This window comes from Scyliorhinus torazame, chromosome 8 (assembly GCF_047496885.1).
Source record: "Scyliorhinus torazame isolate Kashiwa2021f chromosome 8, sScyTor2.1, whole genome shotgun sequence".
Lineage (NCBI taxonomy): Eukaryota > Metazoa > Chordata > Chondrichthyes > Carcharhiniformes > Scyliorhinidae > Scyliorhinus > Scyliorhinus torazame.
Genome location: NC_092714.1, coordinates 253,197,178 through 253,220,126, shown reverse-complemented (window position 1 = coordinate 253,220,126; position 22,949 = coordinate 253,197,178). Strand labels below are relative to the sequence as shown.

General features: G+C 45.9%; 1 protein-coding gene across 7 annotated transcripts in view; it reads right to left on the bottom strand.

The window, feature by feature from the left end:
- The window catches only part of LOC140428543 (nuclear receptor coactivator 3-like), a 326,952-nt gene that overhangs the window by 12,791 nt on the left and 291,212 nt on the right, over nucleotides 1–22,949 (bottom strand). For all 7 annotated transcript variants that reach the window (XM_072515140.1, XM_072515137.1, XM_072515136.1 and 4 more), the window contains 6 exons: nucleotides 19,229–19,358; nucleotides 17,736–17,907; nucleotides 10,115–10,420; nucleotides 3,434–3,535; nucleotides 2,105–2,306; nucleotides 154–328 (listed from right to left, as the gene is read on the bottom strand). In XM_072515140.1, the coding sequence (XP_072371241.1) occupies nucleotides 154–328; nucleotides 2,105–2,306; nucleotides 3,434–3,535; nucleotides 10,115–10,420; nucleotides 17,736–17,907; nucleotides 19,229–19,358 (1,087 nt within the window). The remainder of the gene's footprint in view (nucleotides 1–153; nucleotides 329–2,104; nucleotides 2,307–3,433; nucleotides 3,536–10,114; nucleotides 10,421–17,735; nucleotides 17,908–19,228; nucleotides 19,359–22,949) is intronic.

Below are 22,949 nucleotides of genomic sequence, written 5' to 3'. Positions count from 1 at the left end.
TTTCCAGGCTGGCAGTGTAAATAACATACTATCCGGTTGGAACCAACATTGCGGTGTAAGGTTCCCGGTGATACATTTTTTCAAGGTGGAAAAGACCTAATAGTTCCTCAGAGCTCATGCGCATGAACTAATAGCAGCTCCGTTATTGCATACCTATTTCCACCCATGCTTCCTGTGGACCAGCCCTTCATGTCAGTGGCTGTTTGGTAGACAGAAGCTGCCTGTGGGTGCTGCATCATGGGATTCTGTGAAAGCCCCATTCTTGACATGAGTGCATTATGGGGGCTGGGAGCCCTGCCAAAAGTTGGATCAGGTTGTTGATTCATCCCTGTACAAAGAAAGCTACAGTTAATCCACAATAATGCAACTCATACAACCAACCACCACCAAAATAAATTAGGTCAAGTTTTAAATGACTTTTTAAAATTATCAACTTGTCATTTAAAAACACCACCGAGCAAGGATGCATCATTGTATTTCTAGCATAAAATTGACAGATTTCATTTTTTTTCCTGGAGTCTTCTCCATGCTAACTCTGACTAGAGTAACATTCCTCAGGCAATGGTAATCCTCATGTATCTTGTCACAGGCTAGTTGACTAGAGGTGGGGGGTGTGCAGAGATCACCACCGAGATGGATTCAGTTTTTCCCAAATAAGCACAATTTACAGTAGGAGATTGCTGAAAAATGATCAATAATGAGAGACCAGGTGGATTTTTCCCCACTTGAAGAGAGACGCCAATGCTAGTTGCAGTATCTCATCTAATGCCCTGGCTGCTCTTAATGGCTGAAGATTCATCACTAGACTTCTGTGAGGTAATGTGAAAATCAAGATTATATTGCCTATAATTTACTAAGTAACTTGCTAAAATATTCCACTCCAGGCATTCCTTAATCAGAGATTAAACATTATAAAGTTCCTACAGTTATTAACTGAAACATGGTCAACAATGTGGGAAAAGGGACTGGGAAGAAAATGAAGCTAAACTAACCAAACAATTGAAGTGATTGAAGGGATGTTTAAGGAGGAGGAATGAAAGCGGAACAGGGCAGCACAGTAGCATAGTGGTTAGCACATTGGCTTCACAGCTCCAGGGTTCCAGGTTAGATTCCCTAAGCGATTGCCTGTGCGGAGTCTGCACGTTCTCCGTGTGTGCGCGTGGGTTTCCTCCGGGTGCTCTGGTTTCCTCCCACAGTCCAAAGATGTGTGGGTAAAGTGGATTAGCCATGCTAAATTGCCCTTAGTATCCAAAAAGGTTGGGTGGGGTTGCTGGGTTACGGGGTTAGGGTGGAGGCTTGGGTAGGGTACTCTTTCCAAGAGCTAGTGCAGACTCGATGGGCCGAATGGCCTCCTTCTGCGCTGTAAATTCTATGATTCTATCAAAGCATTGTTCAAATAAATACACTTTCCATGCCAAAGAAAAGGTAAAACCAATTGAGAAAAATAAAATTATACCGGAAATATCTGTTGTGGTAAATCGGTGAAAGATTTAAAAATTAGCAAAGAGTATTTTAGGACAGTAAATCTGTCAGTTGTCAAAGATAATTAATTTTACAAATCATATTGAAAATATTTCCACTGAAATTACTCACAGTAGGCATGACACCAGCAAGGTTTATAAACTGTTTAAGAATAAGACATACAGACTAACTTCACCAACAGATCGCACTTATACAGTGCTTTTAACACAGTAAAATGTCACGAGGCACTTCACAGTGTTATCAGGCAAATCTGACACGGAGTCACGGATATTAACACAGACATCCAAAACCCGATCAGAAGTAGGTTTTAAGGAATAACTTAAAACAAAGAGGAGCAAAGGAGTGGATTCTAAATCTTACGAGCCTAAACAGCAGAAGGCACAGCCACTAATGGAGCTGAGAAAATGAGTGTCTGAGCTGTCAGATTTGAAGTACCGAAATCTTCTAACCAATCTGATTTCCCACATATTCATTATTCCGTGGATATCTGATACTAGAATGTCCAACATTAAGCTGCAAAATACAGGGAGGGAGCTGGAGAGGAACAAGGAGGGCAAACGACAAAAGATTCTGAGATGAGGTACAATTGAAAGGCAAAACTTTGCCATCTTGAATCACATACCATAATTTGGATGATAGGTGAATTGCTGTGGTGATGCTGGGGTTATCTGAGGCCCTCCCATAGCACCTTCCATGCCAGTCGGAGCAGTTACATTGGGTGGAGGGCTGAAGCCTTGTTGCTGCTGCTGTCGCATAATCATGGCTCGTTGCACCATCTGCCTCTGGTGTTGACTCAGGAGTTCTCGATGCCGCTGGGCCATTATCTGTGTATTGAAAAAAAACCTACAGATTAGTGCAGAAGTCACAGGCAGCCCACAATAATCTACAGACCAATTTATTAGGATTTGAATGTGACCAATTGATGATCGTTTGAATTTTTATGATTTATTGAGCAGTGAATGTTTTCAACAGTACCAGAGACCAGAAGAACAACACAATCTTTTCTTTGTTGAAACATTTTTTTTTCGAGTACCCAATTCATTTATTCAATTAAGGGGCAATTTAGCGTGGCCGATCCACCTAGTCTGCATATCTTTGGGTTGTGAGGGCGAAACTCTCGCAAACACGGGGAGAATGTGCAAACCCCACATGGTCAGTGACGCAGATCCGGGATTGAACCCGGGACCTTGGTGCCATGAAGCTGCAGTGCTACCCACTGCATCACTGTGCTGCCCCTGCACAGGATCATCTTATAACAGGCCCACAATTAGCTCTAAACATAGTTCAGACGGTCTCCAGAACAGTCCTGATCAGCTTCTGCCTACTACAAAAAGTGTCTGCACTGCATAAATTCTCCTAATCCCAGTCTGAAGAGAAATAACTGCATTTCCTGCATATGCTGGTCGATTATACTACAGTAATTGTATTTCCCCATGATAGTCAAATTTCCTGCTAAACAATTAATACCCAATTACTGTAAATTACACTTTTTGATCCAAAACTATTCTTGCTTTTCATGACAATCATAAAGTAGAAGTGAGCATCAGGGTTGCCGTAATTACTTAGGGTAGGTTAGAAGAAATATTCTCTGTCAGCTGCATGGCTGGTCAGCAATCCAAAAGTCCCTGCTCAGGCTATACATTAATCAGCCCCTTTAAATTATCGCCATATACAGGTGGCCATGCAAAAAATTTAAAGCACCCACGCATGTAAACAAGCGCATTCCAAAATTAACTTTGAGGGAGCTTTGGTTAGAAGTCATTAGAAGTTTATTCAGCAGATTCATTATATCACAGCCTCATCAGATAAAATATATATATTATGCACGCTCAACTTCAGAAAAACTATTCACGTTTCGCAATTCACACACCCCATACAACTGAAGAAATTGCCCTATGGAGGGAGACCACTTATTTTATACACCAAACACACAAATATATGAAACACTTACCTGTGCCACCATTTGCTGTGGTATGCCTTGTCGATGAGCTGGATTGACTGTATTGGGATTTTCTAGCTTTACTCCAAGGGACGGACGGTTTGGATTCATAAGCTTCAAAACATAAATTTCAAATGTCTTTCTAATTCCAATTCAAATAGAAAAGCATCCCACATCAATGCTGCATCATTCTCTTGTATTTTCTACACAGTTGGAGAAGTCATAATTTGTCACAAGATTGAGTGATGACAATCAACTGAGCTCAACTCAATTATCAAGAACAGGAGTTGTCATACAGTATTTAACTGTAGCAATGCTATTCAAACTGACCAGGCAGTTTAAGATCAAGAAATCAAACAGTAGATTTTCCTTCATAAGGCGGAGATAAGTTTTGACACCTTCTCTGTATCTAATTGCCCAAATCATAGCAGCTACAGGGAAGGAGAATGCTTGAGGAATTATGGGTACAAAAGTGTCCTCTATTCAATTGCAAAGAACACAGCAAATCTAATGTTTTAAGGACGTTGATTTTAACGAACCTATTGAAATCCATTAATGCCAGCAAGCAACAGGGCCTCACAATGACATCCAGGTTTGAAAGAGAAAACCTCACCAGTAGTGCAACACAGTGGGGGAGAAAAATCACACCACACTAACTGGCTGTGAAGATTGCGGTTCTCTGCAAATTCACTCTGGCAATATTTGCTCCTTACATCAGATTCTAGCTCTGTGATCAGCTGGAATGAGGTACAAAGAACTCAGCAGTGCGGGTGCATAATCCCCATATTTCCTCTCCTTGATTATTTGAATATCTTCATAACAGATCATATTAAGAATGTTGACAAGAAAGATACTGTACATCTTCAATGGTCAAATGGGGCAGAAATAGGGGTACCAAATTGCAAGCTAAATCAGCTTACCACTTCAAAGTCCAAAAGAACTTAAAGGCATAAGAGAGGGTGCAGAAAAGATTCACAAGAATGGTTCCAGGGATGCAGATCTTCAGTTACCTAGATAGGTTGGAAGATTTGGGACCATTCACCTTGGAGAGAGAAGGGTGAGAGGAGATTTGATAGAGGTATTCAAAATCATGGGCGGGGGGGGGGGGGGGGGGGGTGGTCTGGATAGTATAGGAGAGGAGAAACTGCTCCTAGTGATGGAAGAATAAAGAATAGAGGACACAGATTGAAGATGATTAACAAAAAAAAGCAATGAAAATATTAGGAAAATCCTCTTCCACGCAGCCAAGTGGGAATGCGTTGCCTGGCAGAATGGCTGAGGCAGCTTCAATGAGGCATTCAAGAGGGAATTGGATTCTGTCCTGAAAAGGAAGAATGTGCTGACTACAAGGAGAAGGCAGGGGAGTGGCATGAGATGAACTGCTCCCTCAAAATGCCAGCATAGTGTCATGTGAAAGTACCTTCAAGGCATGGATGTTTAAGCAATGGACCTTTAAGAAAACAGTGATGTCAGAGAGTGGGTGGAACTGAGGTCAGGTCAGCCATTTTGCAGTTTAGTTTTGCAGTTTGAAAAGAGCTTGGGAGTGTCTGTGTTTGCAGTGAGCTGTATCTCTGCCATGAAAGCATGAAAGCGGGGGCTGTTTAGCACAGGGCTAAATCGCTGGCTTTGAAAGCAGACCAAGGCAGGCCAGCAGCACGGTTCAATTCCCGTAACAGCCTCCCCAAACAGGCGCTGGAATGTGGCGACTAGGGGCTTTTCACAGTAACTTCATTTGAAGCCCACTTGTGACAATAAGCGATTCTCATTTCATTTCATCTCATCTCTGGATCATTAGGGTGATTTAAACTCATAATAGTAAAGCCTTTAACCTGATGAGATTCTGTTTAAAGGTGTTAAGTCTCTTGGAGGTTTGAAGGAACATTTTGAGGAATTATTTACTGTTGCAATATTTTCTTTGAAGTAAGGGGTGTTAAGAGATCCAATGTTTATTTAAGATGTTAAGTTGAGTTCATGGAATAAACATTGTTTTGTGTTTAAAAACCCACGTGTCCATAATTGTAATCCCACTCAGAGGGAACAAGCCGTGTGCTAGGTAAAGCAACAAATACATTAAAGGGAGAGGTTGGTTGAACATCATGATACATTTTGGGGTTCTCAAAACGCATCGCCCATAACAACAGACACAGCGAGTTGAATGGCCTTTTTCTGTCCTGTAACAATTCTATGATTCCAAGTTGAATTTTCAATTCATTAAACAACCTAAAATCTAGGTTCACTGAGAATTAATAGGGCGGGATTCTCCGACCCCCGCCGGGTGGGAGAATCGCCGGGGGTCGGTGTGAATCCCACCCCCGCCATCCTTCCAATTATCCCACCTCCGCCGTCCTCCCAATTATCCCACCCCCCGCCGTCCTCCCAATTCTCCCGCCCCCCCCAAAAAACGGTGTGGCGTGAGTCGCACCACCCACCTCGGAGAATTGCGGGGTCCGGCGCAACTCAATGGGCGCCGGGTCCGCCCGAATTCTCCGGCCCGCAATGGGCCGAAGTCCCACCCGCCTGTAGCCGGTCCCGCTGGCGTAAATCAGAGTAGATCCCTTACCGGCAGGACCTGGCGGCGTGGACGGGCTCCGGGGTTCCTGGTGGGGACGCGGGGGATTTTGCCCCGGGAGGTGTCCCCACAGTGGCCTGGCCCGCAGTCGGGGCCCACCAATCCGCGGGCGGGCCTGTGCAGTGGGGGCACTCTATTCCTTCCGCATCGGCTGTTGTGGTCCTCCGCCATGGCCGATGCGGAAGTGAATCCCTGTGCGCATACGCGGGGATGATGCCAACACGCACTGATGCTCCCGCGCATGCACCGACTCGCGCTGACCGGCGGAAGCTCTTCGGCGCCGGTTGGCGTGGCGCCAGGCCCCTATCCCGCCGGCCGGCGGGTGCCAACCACTCCGGGGCGGGCCTAGCCCCTGAAGGTGCGGAGTGGTTCACGCCATTCCTCCCGCCGGGACCCCACGCCCCGCATGGGAGAATCCCGCCCATAGTGTCAGAAAGATTACTGCAATGAAAAGAAGAAATTAAAAAAACAGAATTATGGAGCAGGACAACGAATATGGCCGAGAAGTTCATTGATGCGGTGTCTATTGTACAGGTGTAAAATGAGTCCCAAACATTTAGAGCCAGAAATGCACCTCCTCCAATCTTGGTTTAAACCTCAAAGGTCCAAGTTGAAAAGACACTGGATACCTAGCATACATAAATAAGATCAGAAACACCCTTTTGTACCTCCTTTGTCAAATGGGTTTGGACTACACCCAGCTGGAGTTGGGCTAGCTGCATTTTTTTTTTTTTTATAAAAGGAGGTTCGGATCTGGCCTAACCAACAAATCATAAAGAGACATCTGCAGGCAATGAGTTACTGCAGTTTAGAAGTAAAGAAATTATTTACTTGTACTTTCAATTTAGTCTACTGCATTTACTGTGCATAATGTGGCCTCTGCATTGGGGATATCAAACTCATTGGGTGACAACTTTACAAAACATCTCTGCTCAGTTCACAAGAGCTTCCGCTTGCTTGCCATTTTGATTCACCACCATGTTCTCACACTTGTTTCTGTCCTTGGCCTGCTGCAGTGTTCCAATGAAGCTCAATGCAAAGATCAGGGAACAGAATCCCATCTCCCAATTAGGCACTTTGCAGCCTTCTGGATTCAACATTGATTTCAACGATTTCAGATCATGAACTCTGTCCCCATTTAGATTATTTTTTTAAAAATCAGTTGCTGACCTGAATAGTGTTGCTTTTACGCTCACTCTGGACAAATGCTTTGTTTCTTTACTACTGCCATTACCACTTCCTTTGTTTTTTTGTTCCATCAAATCGTTGTCATTTAATCTCTCGTGCTCCATCCCAGGCTTTCCCTTTTGTTCTTCCTCCTCTTCCCACCTTTCAACACCTTAAGCCCATTACATTTCTCCTATCTTTTGTTCTGAAGAGTTATATTTGATTTGAAGGGTTAACTCTGTTTCATTTGGATGACTTCCGGTGATGGCCCGCAAGAGCAAATTGCACGAAAGGTGGCTCCATCCGGGGTCTTTGTTTTTTTGATCGCTTTTGCCCATTTTCCGGGGGGATTTGTGTATCCAACCTGGTTGGCTGATTTAAGGAACATGTGCTTGAAGGAGTTATGTCAAAAGGTTCAATGAAGAAGCCCGTTGCGAAGAAAACCTAGGTTGGTAGTCCGAAGGAATCTGAAGGAGTAAAGATGGCGGAGGCGCCGTGCCTATTATAGTGGTCATGCTAGAAGTGGAGATGGCGCAGGAGCTGGAAAAATTTGGAAAATAGATGGACAAGCAGTTTGAGCGGCAGGGTAAAGAGATGAAAAAATTCTTTAAAGTCACTATCGAGGCGGCATTGGGCCCAATCCGAGAGCAGCTGGGTAAGACCTCGAAGGTGGTGAAAGAGCAGGTCGAGATGTTGGAGGGCATGGAGGACACCATGTCGCAGCTATGAGAGATGGTTAGTCTCATTTGAAGCAGAGTTGCTGTTCGCGGCAGAGAATAACAAGGGCAAAACTGAAGGATCTGGAGAACAGATAGAGGCGCTTGAACCTCAGGATAGTGGGGCTGCTGGAGGGAGCGGAGGGCTCGAGGCCAACCATGTAATTCTCGGAGATGTTCTCCTGGATGGTGGGAGAGGATGAGGTGTTCTCCCCTCCAGAGTTGGAGAGAGCCCATGGGGCACTCCGGCAGAAGCCACGGACGAATGAGCCACCGCAGGACGGTGATTATCCACTCTCAGTTTCCAGAGGAAGTAGTGGGTCCTGGAGTGGACAAGGAAGAGCCGCAACATTGACTGGGATGGGCACATGGTGCTATCTACCAGGACATTGGACCGAGCTGGCAAAGAGACAAGGCAAAGGCAGTGTTTACAGAAAAGTGCAGATTGGGGTGGTGCACCTGGCGCAACTGAGTGTAATGATGGACTCAAAGGATCATTTCTTTGACTCTCAGGAGCAGGCAGAAGCCTTTGTCAGAGAGAAGGAACTGGGATCTGTTTGAGGAGGGCGGATGTGGACTTTGTCTGAGACATGGATCAGGGAGGGGCTGTTGATGTTGTATTCCAATGTGCTCATGTTTTTCTTATCATTGATTATTTTTTCTTAGATGTTAGGGTTGTAAAAGTGGTGTTTCAACGGGTATCGGTTGGGGAAGAGGAGGATAGTTAGGATGCCAGGGCTTGGGCACTTGTGTGGGTGGGGTGGGAAGGGAGGGATTAGGCTGCTGTTTATGGCTGGCATTTTTGGAGGGGGATCTTGGGTGGGAAATACCTTACTAGAAAGCAGAAGTAGCTAGTGAATGGGAGCAGAGTGGAGGGAGGGGCTGCAACTCGTTGGCCAGTGGTGGTTGTTTGTTTGGTGAAGGGGATGGGGTTAGCGAAGGCGGCAGGTAGTCTGCATGACTGGTTGGGGAGGGAGGAGACTCTGGGAGGAAGGGTAGAGCCAGCAGCGACCAGGGATTTTCTTTGGCTCATCTTTGGGATGGGGCTGGTGGCCATCTTATGTGGGCCTGGAACCCAGGAATTTGTACGAAGGAAATGATGCATCAGGGTGGAAATGGATGACTTGAGGGCAAGAGTGGGGGAGACACCCCCAACAAGGTTAGTCACCTGGAATGTATGGGGCCTCGGGGTATCTCCAGGTTTGAAATTTTGTTCAAGGGATGTTGTCAATATTTCCAGTGGCGCCACCTTCAACCTTATTGGCTAAGATTCTTTCCTGTTTGGCGTTGGAAGATGGTAGTACATCCGGCATCTAAGGACGGATTTTTGGGGAAAAAGTTGGTCTTGGTGGAGGGGTGAAGGTGAAATGGAAGGAGGAGCTGGGACCCATACTGGAGGAGTAAGTGCGGAGTGGGTCCCTCCGCAGGGCGAATGCCACATCATCCTGTGCGAGGCTGAGCCTGATCCAGCTCATGATAGTTTTTAGGGCAAATGCCAGAATGAGTTGTTTCTTTGCGGGGGTTGAAAGGTGCGAGGGCTGTTGGAAAGGGCCCTCAAACCACACGCACATGTTCTGGTCCCGTCCCAAGCTTGTGGGTTTCTCGGTCTCTCTTTTCAGCACCATAATCGGCAATCCTGAATATGGAGCTGGAGCTCTGACCTTTAGTGGCTAGATTTGGGGTATCGAACCTGCCGGAATTGTGGATGGATATGGGGGCAGGTGTCCTGGCATTCACCTCGGGAGGCGAATCCTCCTGAGTTGGAGACTGGTGGCACCATCTAGCGCCTCGGCGTGGCTCGGTGACTTGGAGTTTTTGCACCTCGAGGAGGTCAAGTATACTATGAGGTGGTCAATTGAAAGGTTCTACCGTAAATGGCAACTTTATCATACTTTAAGGAATTGGCCACTGCTAGCTGTTGGGAGGGAGGTGTGTGTGTGTGTGTGTGTGTGTGTGTGTGTGTGTGTGTGTGATTTACTTCCTCTCACAAACCCCTTTCTATCGCTCTCCCAAGACCTATTTGAGGGCTTGCTGGACATACCTAGCAGTTGTCCACAGCTTGCCAATCCAATATACCCAAGCCCAATATTGAGCCTCTAGCCTACCTGTTCTGGTGTAGGGTTCAAACTACCAGTGTGCAACTTCTAACCCACATCCTCCATCTACGTGATCAAGAATTAAATTTTGAAACGGTCTAAAAACATGTTCAACAATGTGATTCACAGCACAAGCTGCTCTTACCTGCTGCTGGCCTTGTAACCTCTGTTGAAGTTGCAATCTGAGTTGTTTGGGAGCAGAAGCATTCATCATGCGATGCCGGGCAAAGTTTGCTCTGGCATGAATGTTGTTAAGGGGGAAGCTGCCTTGTTGACCCATTTGATTCATCATGGGGTTAAAGCCCGGTTGCTGGCCCTGCATGGAAGGATAACACCCCTGTACTGGACCAGGCTGGGATGGAAATGGTTGACCATATATAGTTTTTTGTTCCAACATCATGGTCGCGTCTTGCCCCGAGAACAGTTCTGAGTGCGCCTCAAGAGGTTGAGCCTAGACAGCAAAAATAATAAGGGTTAAATCAATTCATTCTATAAAACCTTAACTAACGGTGAAAGTATCCAAATTTTCCATCTCTATTCTCTTTCGCAGATTCAAATTCTTTATTTCATGTTAGTGCAATGCACCATCAGTCTATCAATCAGTTCATCTGATACAACACTATAACTAACCTTGCTTTACAAAAACTTCACATATAAAGTGGCGAATAAGTCAGACAGGTTTGGATTGCTACATTTAAAAAAACCTTTAGCTGATGTCCTTCACATCAATGTCTGTTCTTTGACATTTTTCCAAATGCTTGTTAAACTTCACAGTACAAATAAAAGGAAGGATTTAGCAGACCTGATTTAGTTATCCAGTTTCAGCAAAATCCAAAGGGGGAAAATTGGTTACCCTCCAACCATGAACTGAAATTTGGAGGTGCAATTGCAACACCCCCCTTAAGGGGTTGGCTGAAGAATGCAAATTCGTCTCTCAGCCCCATTATCAGAGGACCAGCAATCTGCAGGTGCCATGTGGGCAGTTTGCTGATCACTTTTAGAATGAGATTAACCAGTTTGACTGCTGACAGCGACTGTCAAACTGGTCTTGAGAAGGCAGCAAGCAGGACGAGCGTAGTCTGCTGGAGAGCCTGTAAAACTAGTTCGATCACGTGCAGGTTAAGTGCCGACCAATTTCAGAGCGGGGATGTTAGAAACAGGTTAAGACACCTCATTAGTATATGCAAGACGGCAAATTCTTGCATAAAACAATCTCCAGCGATCTTTGAATTTCATTCAAGCCAATATGGCATTGAACACATTTCCTTTTTCCTTGAAGCATGGGCCACAGTTCCACAGCTGGGCATTTTCTACCCCATATTTGACACTGAAAATAACTGGCAAAATGGAGTGCTCTCTGCAATCTCCAATTGAATACAGTAGCACATTTATCGACTTTGATTTCCTTTACGGCATCTAAATAAGAGTAAAAGCCACGAGAATCCTTTCAGCTGTACACGCGGATACAAAAGGCAACGGTACACTGCACTTGAGACCATAAATGATCTTGCACCTGGTAGCAAGTTTGGTGAGCCAGATTTTTAAACATATTTCATTATGGCACTAATATTATCAAATTTAACGTATAGATATACTCATACTTGCCCTGTGGCCATCTGCCAAAGCAGCACTTGTGAAATTGAAAGTTTTTTTAAAAACTGAATGACTATGGCAACAAATTATACTTTTTAAGGTTTAAAAACTCAAATTGCGCATGCATTTTAATTATGAAACAAATGCTTATCCTAAGTATTGAGCCTGTAGGTATTTTACAAATGCTTATTTGATACAAATTTAATCATCAATATTTCAAAACTTAAAGACATTTATATGGGTTGGAATCAGGAAGGCCAATCATCAATATACACCATCATTTAGATCCTTTTGGGAAATTGATCCTTTTGCTACTCCCACATCAATTTACATTACTCCCCATCAATACAGAAACCTGGCCATTGTACATCAGTGAAATTATTTATGAATGAACTACTACACTGATGAAATGAGACGCACTCCATTTCCTTACTTAAATTCCCAACATCAGCTCAACTTTGCTGCCAACAACTATTTGTTTACCCCATGACACAGACACAGGACCAACAGACCAAGTCTACGAAGACGAGTAGCAATCAATTTGAAATTAATACCGGCAACTTTAGGCCTGAAAGATGGGGAGGAGATGGAGGAAATGCAGGATACAACATGCAGTTGAAGCAAGGAAGGTCTGTAATTTGAATATCATGATCTGCATTGCCTGACAATGGATATAGAACGCAATTGCACAAGAAAGGTCCAACCACTTGCTAATTTAGAACATAGAACATAGAAAAATACAGCACAAAACAGGCCCTTCGGCCCACGATGTTGTCCCGAACCTTTGTCCTAGATTAATCAGCCTGCAGGTAAGGAATTGGCTGGTGACTGGTAAGTATTTTTTATTTATTTTCCCTCAGGTGTTATCGTGCGGGGCGCAGAGGTTGCTGAGTGAGTGCTTGCTGAGAAGGGGAGTGAGTAACAGGTAAGCTCTTTCTTTCTTTTTTTTTTATCTAGAGGGGATGACAGGGAAGGTAGTGCAATGTTCCTCCTGCAGAATGTTTGAGGTGAGGGACGCTGTCAGTGTCCCTGCTGATTTCATCTGTGGGAAGTGCACCCATCTCCAGCTCCTCAGAAACCGCGTTAGGGAACTGGAGCTGGAGTTGGATGAACTTCGGATCATTCAGGAGGCAGAGGTGGTCATAGATAGAAGCTTCAGGGATGTACTCCGAAGAATAAGGATAGATGGGTGACGGTGAGAGGGGCTGGGAGGAAGCAGTGGGGGGAGACGACTTACCAGAGTTAAGCCATGGGGTACAGGTCTCTGGCACAGAGTCTGTCCATGTTGCTCAGAAGGGAAGGGGGGAGAGGAGTAGAGCATTAGTCATTGGAGACTCCATAGTTAGGGGGATAGACAGGAGATTCTGTGGGAACGAGAGGGACTCACGGTTGGTGTGTTGCCTCCCAGGTGCCAGGGTGCGTGATGTCTCGGATCGTGTTTTCGGGATCCTTAAGGGGGAGGGGGAGCAGCCCCAAGTCGTGGTCCACACAGGCACCATAGACATAGGTAGGAAAAGGGATGGGGATGTAAGGCAGGAATTCAGGGAGCTAGGGTGGAAACTTAGATCTAGGACGAACAGAGTTATTATCTCTGGGTTGTTACCCGTGTCACGTGATAGCGAGACGAGGAATAGGGAGAGGGGAGTTGAACACGTGGCTACAGGGATGGTGCAGGAGGGAGGGTTTCAGATTTCTGGATAATTGGGGCTCATTCTGGGGCCAGTGGGACCTCTACAAACGGGATGGTCTGCACCTGGACCAGAGGGGTAGAATATTCTGGGGAGGAAATTTGCTAATGCTCTTCGGGAGGGTTTAAACGAGTTCAGCAGGGGCTTGGGAACCTGAATTGTAGCTCCAGTATACAGGAGGCTGAGAGTAGTGAGGTCATGAGTAGGGTTTCAAAGTTGCAGGAGTGTACCGGCAGGCAGGAAGGTGGTTTAAAGTGCGTCTTCTTCAATGCCAGGAGCATCCGGAATAAGGTGGGTGAACTTGCGGCATGGGTTGGTGCCTGGGACTTCGATGTTGTGGCCATTTCGGAGATATGGATAGAGCAGGGACAGGAATGGTTGTTGCAGGTGCTGGGATTTAGATATTTCAGTAAGCTCAGGGAAGGTGGTAAAAGAGGGGGAGGGGTGGCATTGTTAGTCAAGGACAGTATTACGGTGGCAGAAATGACGTTTGATGAGGACTCGTCTCATGGCTCCTCCCCATTGCCAAGAACTCTACCATTAACCCTGTATTCCGCATTCATATTCGTCCTTCCAAAATGGACAACCTCACACTTTTCAGGGTTAAACTCCATCTGCCACTTCTCAGCCCAGCTCTGCATCCTATCTATATCTCTTTGCAGCCGACAACAGCCCTCCTCACTATCCACAACTCCACCAATCTTCGTATCGTCTGCAAATTTACTGACCCACCCTTCAACTTCCTAATCCAAGTCATTAATGAAAATCACAAACAGCAGAGGACCCAGAACTGATCCCTGCGGTACGCCACTGGTAACTGGGATCCAGGCTGAATATTTGCCATCCACCACCACTCTCTGATTTCTATCCGTTAGCCAGTTCTTTATCCAACTGGCCAAATTTCCCACTATCACATGCCTCCTTACTTTCTGCATAAGCCTACCATGGGGAACCTGATCAAATGCCTTACTAAAATCCATGTACACTACATCCACCGCTTTACCTTCATCCACATGCTTGGTCACCTCCTCAAAGAATTCAATAAGACTTGTAAGGCAAGACCTACCCCTCTCAAATCCGTGCTGACTATCCCTAATCAAGCAGTGTCTTTCCAGATGCTCAGAAATCCTATCCTTCAGTACCCTTTCCATTACTTTGCCTACCACCGAAATAAGACTAACTGGCCTGTAATTCCCAGGGTTATCCCTAGTCCCTTTTTTGAACAGGGGCACGACATTCGCCACTCTCCAATCCCCTGGTACCACCCCTGTTGACAGTGAGGACGAAAAGATCATTGCCAACGGTTCTGCAATTTCATCTCTTGCTTCCCATAGAATCCTTGGATATATCCCGTCAGGCCCGGTGAACCTGTCTATCCTCAAGTTTTTCAAAATGCCCAACACATCTTCCTTCCTAACAAGTATTTCCTCGAGCTTACCAGTCTGTTTCACACTGCCCTCTCCAACAATACGGCCCCTCATTTGTAAATACTGAAGAAAAGTACTCGTTCAAGACCTCTCCTATCTCTTCAGACTCAATACACAATCTCCCGCTACTGTCCTTGATCGGACCTACCCTCGCTCTAGTCATTCTCATATTTCTCACATATGTGTAAAAGGCCTTGGGGTTTTCCTTGATCCTATCCGCCAAAGATAGTTCATGCCCCCTCGCTCTCCTAATCCCTTTCTTCAGTTCCCTCCTGGCTATCTTGTATCCCTCCAGCGCCATGTCTGAACCTTGTGTCCTCAGCCTTACATAAGTCTCCTTCTTCCTCTTAACAAGACATTCAACCTCTCTTGTCAACCATGGTTCCCTCACTCGACCATCACTTCCCTGCCTGACAGGGACATACATATCAAGGACACGTAGTACCTGTTCATTGAACAAGTTCCACATTTCACTTGTGTCCTTCCCTGACAGCCTATGTTCCCAACTTATGCACTTCAATTCTTGTCTGACAACATCGTATTTCCCCTTCCCCCAATTGTAAACCTTGCCCTGTTGCACGCACCTATCCCTCTCCATTACTAAAGTGAAAGTCACAGAATTGTGGTCACTATTTCCAAAATGCTCCCCCACTAACAAATCTATCACTTGCCCTGGTTCATTACCAAGTACCAAATCCAATATGGCCTCCCCTCTGGTCGGACAATCTACATACGGTGTTAGAAAAGCTTCCTGGACACACTGCACAAACACCACCCCATCCAAACTATTTGATCTAAAGAGTTTCCACTCAATGTTTGGGAAGTTGAAGTCACCCATGACTACTTCCCTGACTTCTGCACCTTTCCAAAATCTGTTTCCCAATCTGTTCCTCCACATCTCTGCTACTATTTGGGGGCCTATAGAAACCTCCTAACAAGGTGACTGCTCCTTTCCTATTTCTGACTTCAACCCATACTACCTCAGTAGGCTGATACTCCTTGAACTGCCTTTCTGCAGTTGTTATACTATCTCTAATTAACAATGCCACCCCCCCCCCACCTCGTTTACTACCCTCTCTAATCTTATTGAAACATCTATAACCAGGGACCTCCAACAACCATTTCTGCCCCTCTTCTATCCAAGTTCACCCACCTTATTCCTGATGCTTCTTGCGTTGAAGTATACACACTTCAACCCATCTCCGTGCCTGCAAGTACTCTCCTTTGTCAGTTTTCCCTTCCCCACTGCCTCACTACACGCTTTGGCGTCCTGAATATCGGCTACCTTAGTTGCTGGACTACAAATCCGGTTCCCATTCCCCTGCCAAATTAGTTTAAATCCTCCCTAAGAATACTAGAAAACCTCCCTCCCAGGATATTGGTGCCCCTCTGGTTCAGATGCAACCCGTCCTGCTTGTACAGGTCCCACCTTCCCCAGAATGCGCTCCAATTATCCAAATACCTGAAGCCCTCCCTCCTACACCATTCCTGCAGCTACTTGTTCAACTGCACTCTCTCCCTATTCCTAGCCTCGCTATCACGTGGCACCGGCAACAAACCAGAGGTGACAACTCAGTCTGTCCTGGCTTTTAACTTCCAGCCTAACTCCCTAAACTCGTTTATTACCTCCACACCCCTTTTCCTACTTATGTCGTTGGTACCAATGTGCACACGACTTCTGGCTGCTCCCCCTCCCCCTTAAGGATCCTGAAGACACGGTCCGAGACATCCCTGGCCCTGGCACCCGGGAGGCAACATACCTTCCGGGAGTGTCGCTCGCGACCACAGAATCTCCTATCTATTCCCCTAACCATTGAATCTCCGACTACTATTGCTTTTCTATTCTCCCCCCTTCCCTTCTGAGCCCCAGAGCCAGACTCAGTGCCAGAGACCTGGCCGCTAGGGCCTTCTCCCGGTAGGTCATCCCCCCCCGCCCCCAACAGCATCCAAAACGGTATACTTGTTTTGAAGGGGAACGGCCACGAGGGATCCCTGCATTGTCTGCCTGTTTGTTTTCTTTCCCCTGACTGTAACCCAGCTACTCTTGTCCTGTACCTTGGGTGTGGTTACCTCCCTGTAACACCTCTCTATCACCCCCTCTGCCTCCCGGATGATCCGAAGTTCATCCAGCTCCAGCTCCCTAACACGGTCTCTGAGGAGTTGGAGTTGGGTGCACTTCCTGCAGGTATAGTCAGCGGGGACACCCTCACCACCCACATCCTACAGGAGGAGCATGCAACTGGCCTAGCCTCCATCCCCTCTTACCTTACAGAATATAACTACCCTGTGGACCAACTGGACCTCCGCCCTCTGACTCTGATCCCAGTCAGCTGCACTCTCTGTAAACTCCTGGCCCCTTCTCGCTCTCTGCGGAAATGTAGGAAACGAAATGAAAGGAGCACCTTACTCCCTCCTCACCTAACTCCCTCAGTCACCAAACTCTCACTATAGCACTCAAATGCACCAAATACAGCGCCCCCTCAGTCACCAAACTCTCACTATAGCACTCAAATGCACCAAATACAGCACTCAGTGCAAACAAAGTCTGCACTGTAGGGAATCACTTTTATACTGTGACTCTAGCCTCTGAAAAGTGGCCTAATCCAATTAACTAATTAACAAGCTCCAGCTACAAATACCTATAAGTAGAACCTTTGTTTGAAGCTGATTGAAAATTCACCTTCTTCTAAACCAAACAGCAACTTTTAAGTTAATTAACTAAATAAAAGAAAGACTAGACTTTAGGTAAAAATGAACCCTTATACTCCCTTGGTTTCACAATTTATCTCTTTCTGTACATGTGCTACCAAAAAGAAAATAAATATTCCCCAGAAAGTTATCTCGGACTGGTACATTGTGCTGTCAAGGAGCTTTATTGAGACTGGGTTACATTGATGGGTACAACCTGCATCTAGCCATGAAGTCCCCAAAAATAAAGCTGTCAATGGCAGCACAATGTACAAATGGTTGTTTACCATTCCCCAGCTCTCATATCACTTAGTCACTGCTACAGGTCAATAAAAGAAAAATACAAAACAGAAAAGTTTGATTGTGGTACCTGACTGATAAGATCTGGAATTCCTAACGCCCTGTCAATTTCTTCCAGACCCATTTCATCCGCATTGCTCAGCAGTGTGTCTAATTGATCCAGTAACGCTTTTTCATCATTTTGAGCTTCTGCAGTAGTGGGAGGGCAAAGAAGATCATCCAGGGAGCTTCCAAATGGCTGCCTGTAACAGACAGTATTTAAAGCCAAATGCATTATTGCAGGTGCCAACAGTATAGATTGATCGCAAGCAAACATTAATTTGGGGAAGGAGGGAATAGTATACATGGCTGTATTACTACATATGAACCATAAGACATAGGAGTGGAAGGCCATTCGGCCCATCGAGTCCACTCCACCATTCAATCATGGCTGATTTCAACTCCATTTACCCGCTCTCTCTCCATAGCCCTTAATTACTCGAGAAATCAAGAATTTATCAACTTCTGTCTTAAAGACACTCAACGTCCCGGCCTCCACCGCCCTCTGTGGCAATGAATTCCACAGACCCCGAGACTCTGACCAAAATCTGCAACCTCTTTCACTGTAGACCATTGGTGAATTATAGGTTAGCTTTCCTTGTTTTATCACGTTAGCAGCTCAGATTCTCAGACCAGAGAAGTTAATGGCACAGAAACCCATGCATCTATTGTGTCTATGTCGGCTCTTTGGGAGAGCAATCTAAAAGTAATTCCACAGCCATGCTCTCGTCACAATGGAGTGAGTATCCCTAAGGAGGTCCACAAGTAGTTCCATATACTGTAATTACCTCCCTTTAGCAGAAATACTTTGAAAATTGAACCAAAGAAAATCAGCCGGCAAGTAGAGCTGCACACTGTTCCACAGGGCACCTAGACACAAGCTCCGTTCCCTGGCTACATAAGTTTCCAATCTCAGCCGCCCAATCTGAGGGAGCCATTCAGCGCGGATGCTTGAAGCTTGCCAAGGAGGGAAGGAGAGAAAACTGTGAGGACAATGACTCCAGATTGCTCTTACTCAACACTTCAATAGATTGCGACATACCTTTGGTGTTTAGACTCCACCTGAAGCCAAAGAAACTGACCGTGGGACAGTCTGCATCCCAGTTCAACTTCAATTGACACAAATGAGAAGAAGGTGGGACAGTTGGCACTGTGTTGGAACTCATTCAAATGGTGGCATGACAGTCTGTCAATCATGAAGTGAGTTTGGTGAATCTCACAATAGTTCCCAGTGTGCACAGCAATGACCTGTAATTTGTTGTTAATTTTCAGAGTGACCAGAAAGGTAGCAAATATAGGAAATTAAAATGTCAAATAGGAGTTGCTTGTAGAGTGTTTAACTCTGTTCTTAATTAGTGCAACATCTGACCTGAGAATGCTTGAACTGAACACAAATGATGTCGTCAAAAATTAAAGACCAAGCTGATTGTAATATGAATATTTACTCCAAAAGGTGAACCTCGATTATGAAACAAAAAACAAGCGGCACAACCATTATTCCCCCAGCACAACCAGCAAGCTCACCTGCTCGGGTTGCCCGAGGCTCCTTGTTCCATCTGAAGGACACCTTCTGTCCATGATGCAGTTGGATTGGCTGGCCCTTGCTGTTGTCCAAACTGCAGACCTCCAAGGCCCACATCCATTTCTGAAGGTCCTAGATAATAAGAGAATGCTTATGAAAAAAATTACATTGCAGATTTGTATAATCGGGATGCTGTACAGTAAAATTAAATAGATTTGCGTATCTATCTTACTCCTCCACCCAATTACAATGTATTTTTAAACCTCCAGTCAAGAGACTAGATTTGTGATCTGATCCTCTGCCTCTACAATACAACTCAAGCCTATTGGAAACAGTTGCTTAAAAGACCGTTCAGATACTTCTGCAATTTTCCTTCCGCCCTTTCTCCTGTGCCTTGTATTCCTCGTCTTCTCCAATGACATGACCATTAACCTGGGCGTAGCATTGTAGACAAGCACATTGTTACATCTCTGGTGCCCATTTTAAAACTTCCTTGAAACATAGGAGCAGAGGGCGGAATCTTACGATATCCTCTCCCCCCCCCCCCCCTCCCTCCCCCCCCCCCCCCACCCCCCCACCCAGTGTCAGGTTCCGACTTAAAACCGGCATGTAGCGTTCCAGCTGCACAGCCGAGATTTTAGTCCACATCTTGAACCTCTGTGAAATTAAAAAATCAGTGGCCGTGGTTTATGCTGTCATTGAGGTGGGGCAGGGTCTGATAGAGCTGGTGCGGCCAGCTCCACGGAGATTGGGGCTCCCTGATCAGCTCAGAAAGAAACCACCCCTCAAGAGACACGAGACCCCCAACCCGCAAGTATATTCTTTCTTATGTAGGGAGACCAAAACTGCATTCAATGCTCCAGATGTGGTCTCACAAAGGCCCTGTATAACTTCAGTAAGAGATCTCTACTTCTGAACTCAAATCCTCTTGCAAAGAAGGCCAAGATGCCATTTGCCTTCCTAATTACTTGCTGCACCTGCCTTGCCACTTGCATTGACTGGTGTACGAGGTCACCCAGTTCCCTTTATACATCTACACTTCCAATATATCACCATTTAAATAATACTCATCATTTGTTTTTCACACTAAAGTGTATAACTTCACATTCAACCACATTGTAGTGCATCTGCCATGTGTTTACCCACTCACTCAACTTGTCTAAATCACCTTGCAGCCTCCGTGCTTCCCCCTCACAACTCTTAATCCCATCCAATGTTTTGTTGTCAGCAAACTTGGAAATGTTACATTTGGTTCCCTCATCGAGGTCAAATGTATATATCATGAAGAACTGGGCCACAAGCACATCCCTGCAGTGCCGAGTCACTGCCTGCCACTCGGCAAAGAAAACAAATATTTCCACTCTGTTTCCTGTCTGGCAACAAATTCTCGATCCATGCCAATACATCACTCCCTAGCCATGTGCTTTAATTTTGCCCACTAACCTGTCATGGGGGACCCTATCAAAAGTCTCCAGAAGGTTCATATCCACCATATCCACTGGCTCTCCCTCATCTATACTACTAGTCACATCCTCAAAAAAGTACAGTAGATTTGTTCAGCATGGTTTGCCTTTCTGGCTTTGTCCAATTTCCAAATGTTCTGTTATCATGTCTTTTATAAAGACTCTAGCACCGCGGTTCCCACCCTTTCCCTTTATGCAGACTATAGACAGACATCGGAAGACATTTGCAGCCTACAACTTACGCAAGCCATTTTAAACATTATTTTTGCATAACCTTCGTCTGATGGGGGTCAATCTTATATAGCTACGAGTATTACAAATGCAGCTATTTCTAATAGGTTATGTTAGTGTTCCTGAACCAAATTGTATGATGGGAAATTTGGTCAAGTAAAGAAATATTTTGACTCTAGCTACAATAAGAAGTGCACAATGATGGAAACCTCAGGTGTTCAGACACAAGGCCTACCGTGGTGAATCTCAAGAAATGTATTAAACAAAAGATAGCAACTTCATAACAAAAAAAGGGGTAACGGACTGTAGAACAAGACAACCGCAGACATTTGCAGACCCTGCGCAAGAGGGTCACCTGGCCTTTGTGGTTGCAAAGCCTGTTAAGATGGAAAGCTGCTTCGAGCCAATGAAACAGATGCGTCCTGTTTGCCATACTTTTGGAAGAATGACTTCACCACATGAGGGTCTTACACATATGTCATCGAGCATTCTAGAACAGGGTTTTTCAAACTGCGGGTCGTGACCACGGGTGGGTCCTGGGCGGGTGTCAGAAGAGTCGTGGAGCGATTGGTCGTGGCGTTCCAGATCACATGAGAAGGCCGGCCGCAACCGGCTTTTAAATGGAGAATGTCGGTCGCAACCGGCATTTAAATGGAGAATGTCGGTCGCAACCGGCTTTTAAAATGGAGAATGCCGGCCGCATCCGGCATTTAAATGGAGAATGTCGGTCGCAACCGGCTTTTAAATGGAGAATGTCGGTCGCAACCGGCTTTTAAAATGGAGAATGCCGGCCGCAACCAGCATTTAAATGGAGAATGCCAGCCGCAACCGGCATTTAAATGGGGAATGTCGGCCGCAACCGGCATTTAAATGGAGAATGTCGGTCGCAACCGGCTTTTAAAATGGGGAATGTCGGCCGCAACCAGCATTTAAATGGAGAATGTCGGTCGCATCCGGCATTTAAATGGAGAATGTCGGTCGCAACCGGCTTTTAAAATGGGGAATGTCGGCCGCAACCAGCATTTAAATGGAGAATGCCGTCCGCATCCGGCATTTAAATGGAGAATGTCGGTCGCAACCGGCTTTTAAAAGGGGGAATGTCGGCCGCAACCAGCATTTAAATGGAGAATGCCGTCCGCAACCGGCTTTTAAATGGAGAATGCCAGCCGCAACCGGCATTTAAATGGGGAATGCCGGCCGCAACCGGCTTTTAAATTGAGAATGCCAGCCTCAACAGGCATTTAAATGGTGAATGCTGGCCGCAACCGGCATTTAAATGGTGAATGCCAGCCGCAACCGGCATTTAAATGGGGAATGTCGGCCGCAACCGGCATTTAAATGGTGAATGCCGGCCGCAACCGGCATTTAAATGGTGAATGCCAGCCTCAACCAGCATTTAAATGGGGAATGTCGGCCGCAACCGGCATTTAAATGGTGAATGCCAGCCGCAACCGGCATTTAAATGGGGAATGTCGGCCGCAACCGGCATTTAAATGGGGAATGTCGGCCGCAACCGGCATTTAAATGGAGAATGCCAGCCTCAACCGGCATTTAAATGGTGAATGCCGGCCGCAACCGGCTTTTAAATGGGGAATGTCGGCCGCAACCGGCATTTAAATGGAGAATGCCGGCCGCAACCGGCTTTTAAATGGGGAATGTCGGCCGCAACCGGCATTTAAATGAGGAATGTCGGCCGCAACCGGCATTTAAATGGGGAATGTCGGCCGCAACCGGCATTTAAATGGGGAATGTCGGCCGCAACCGGCATTTAAATGGGGAATGTCGGCCGCAACCGGCATTTAAATGGAGAATGCCGGCCGCAACCGGATTTTAAATTGAGAATGCCAACCTCAACCGGCATTTAAATGGGGAATGTCAGCCGCAACCGGCTTTTAAATGGAGAATGCCAGCCTCAACCGGCTTTTAAATGGAGAATGCCAGCCGCAACCGGCATTTAAATGGAGAATGCCGTCCTCAACCGGCTTTTAAATGGAGAATGCCAGCCGCAACCGGCATTTAAATGGGGAAT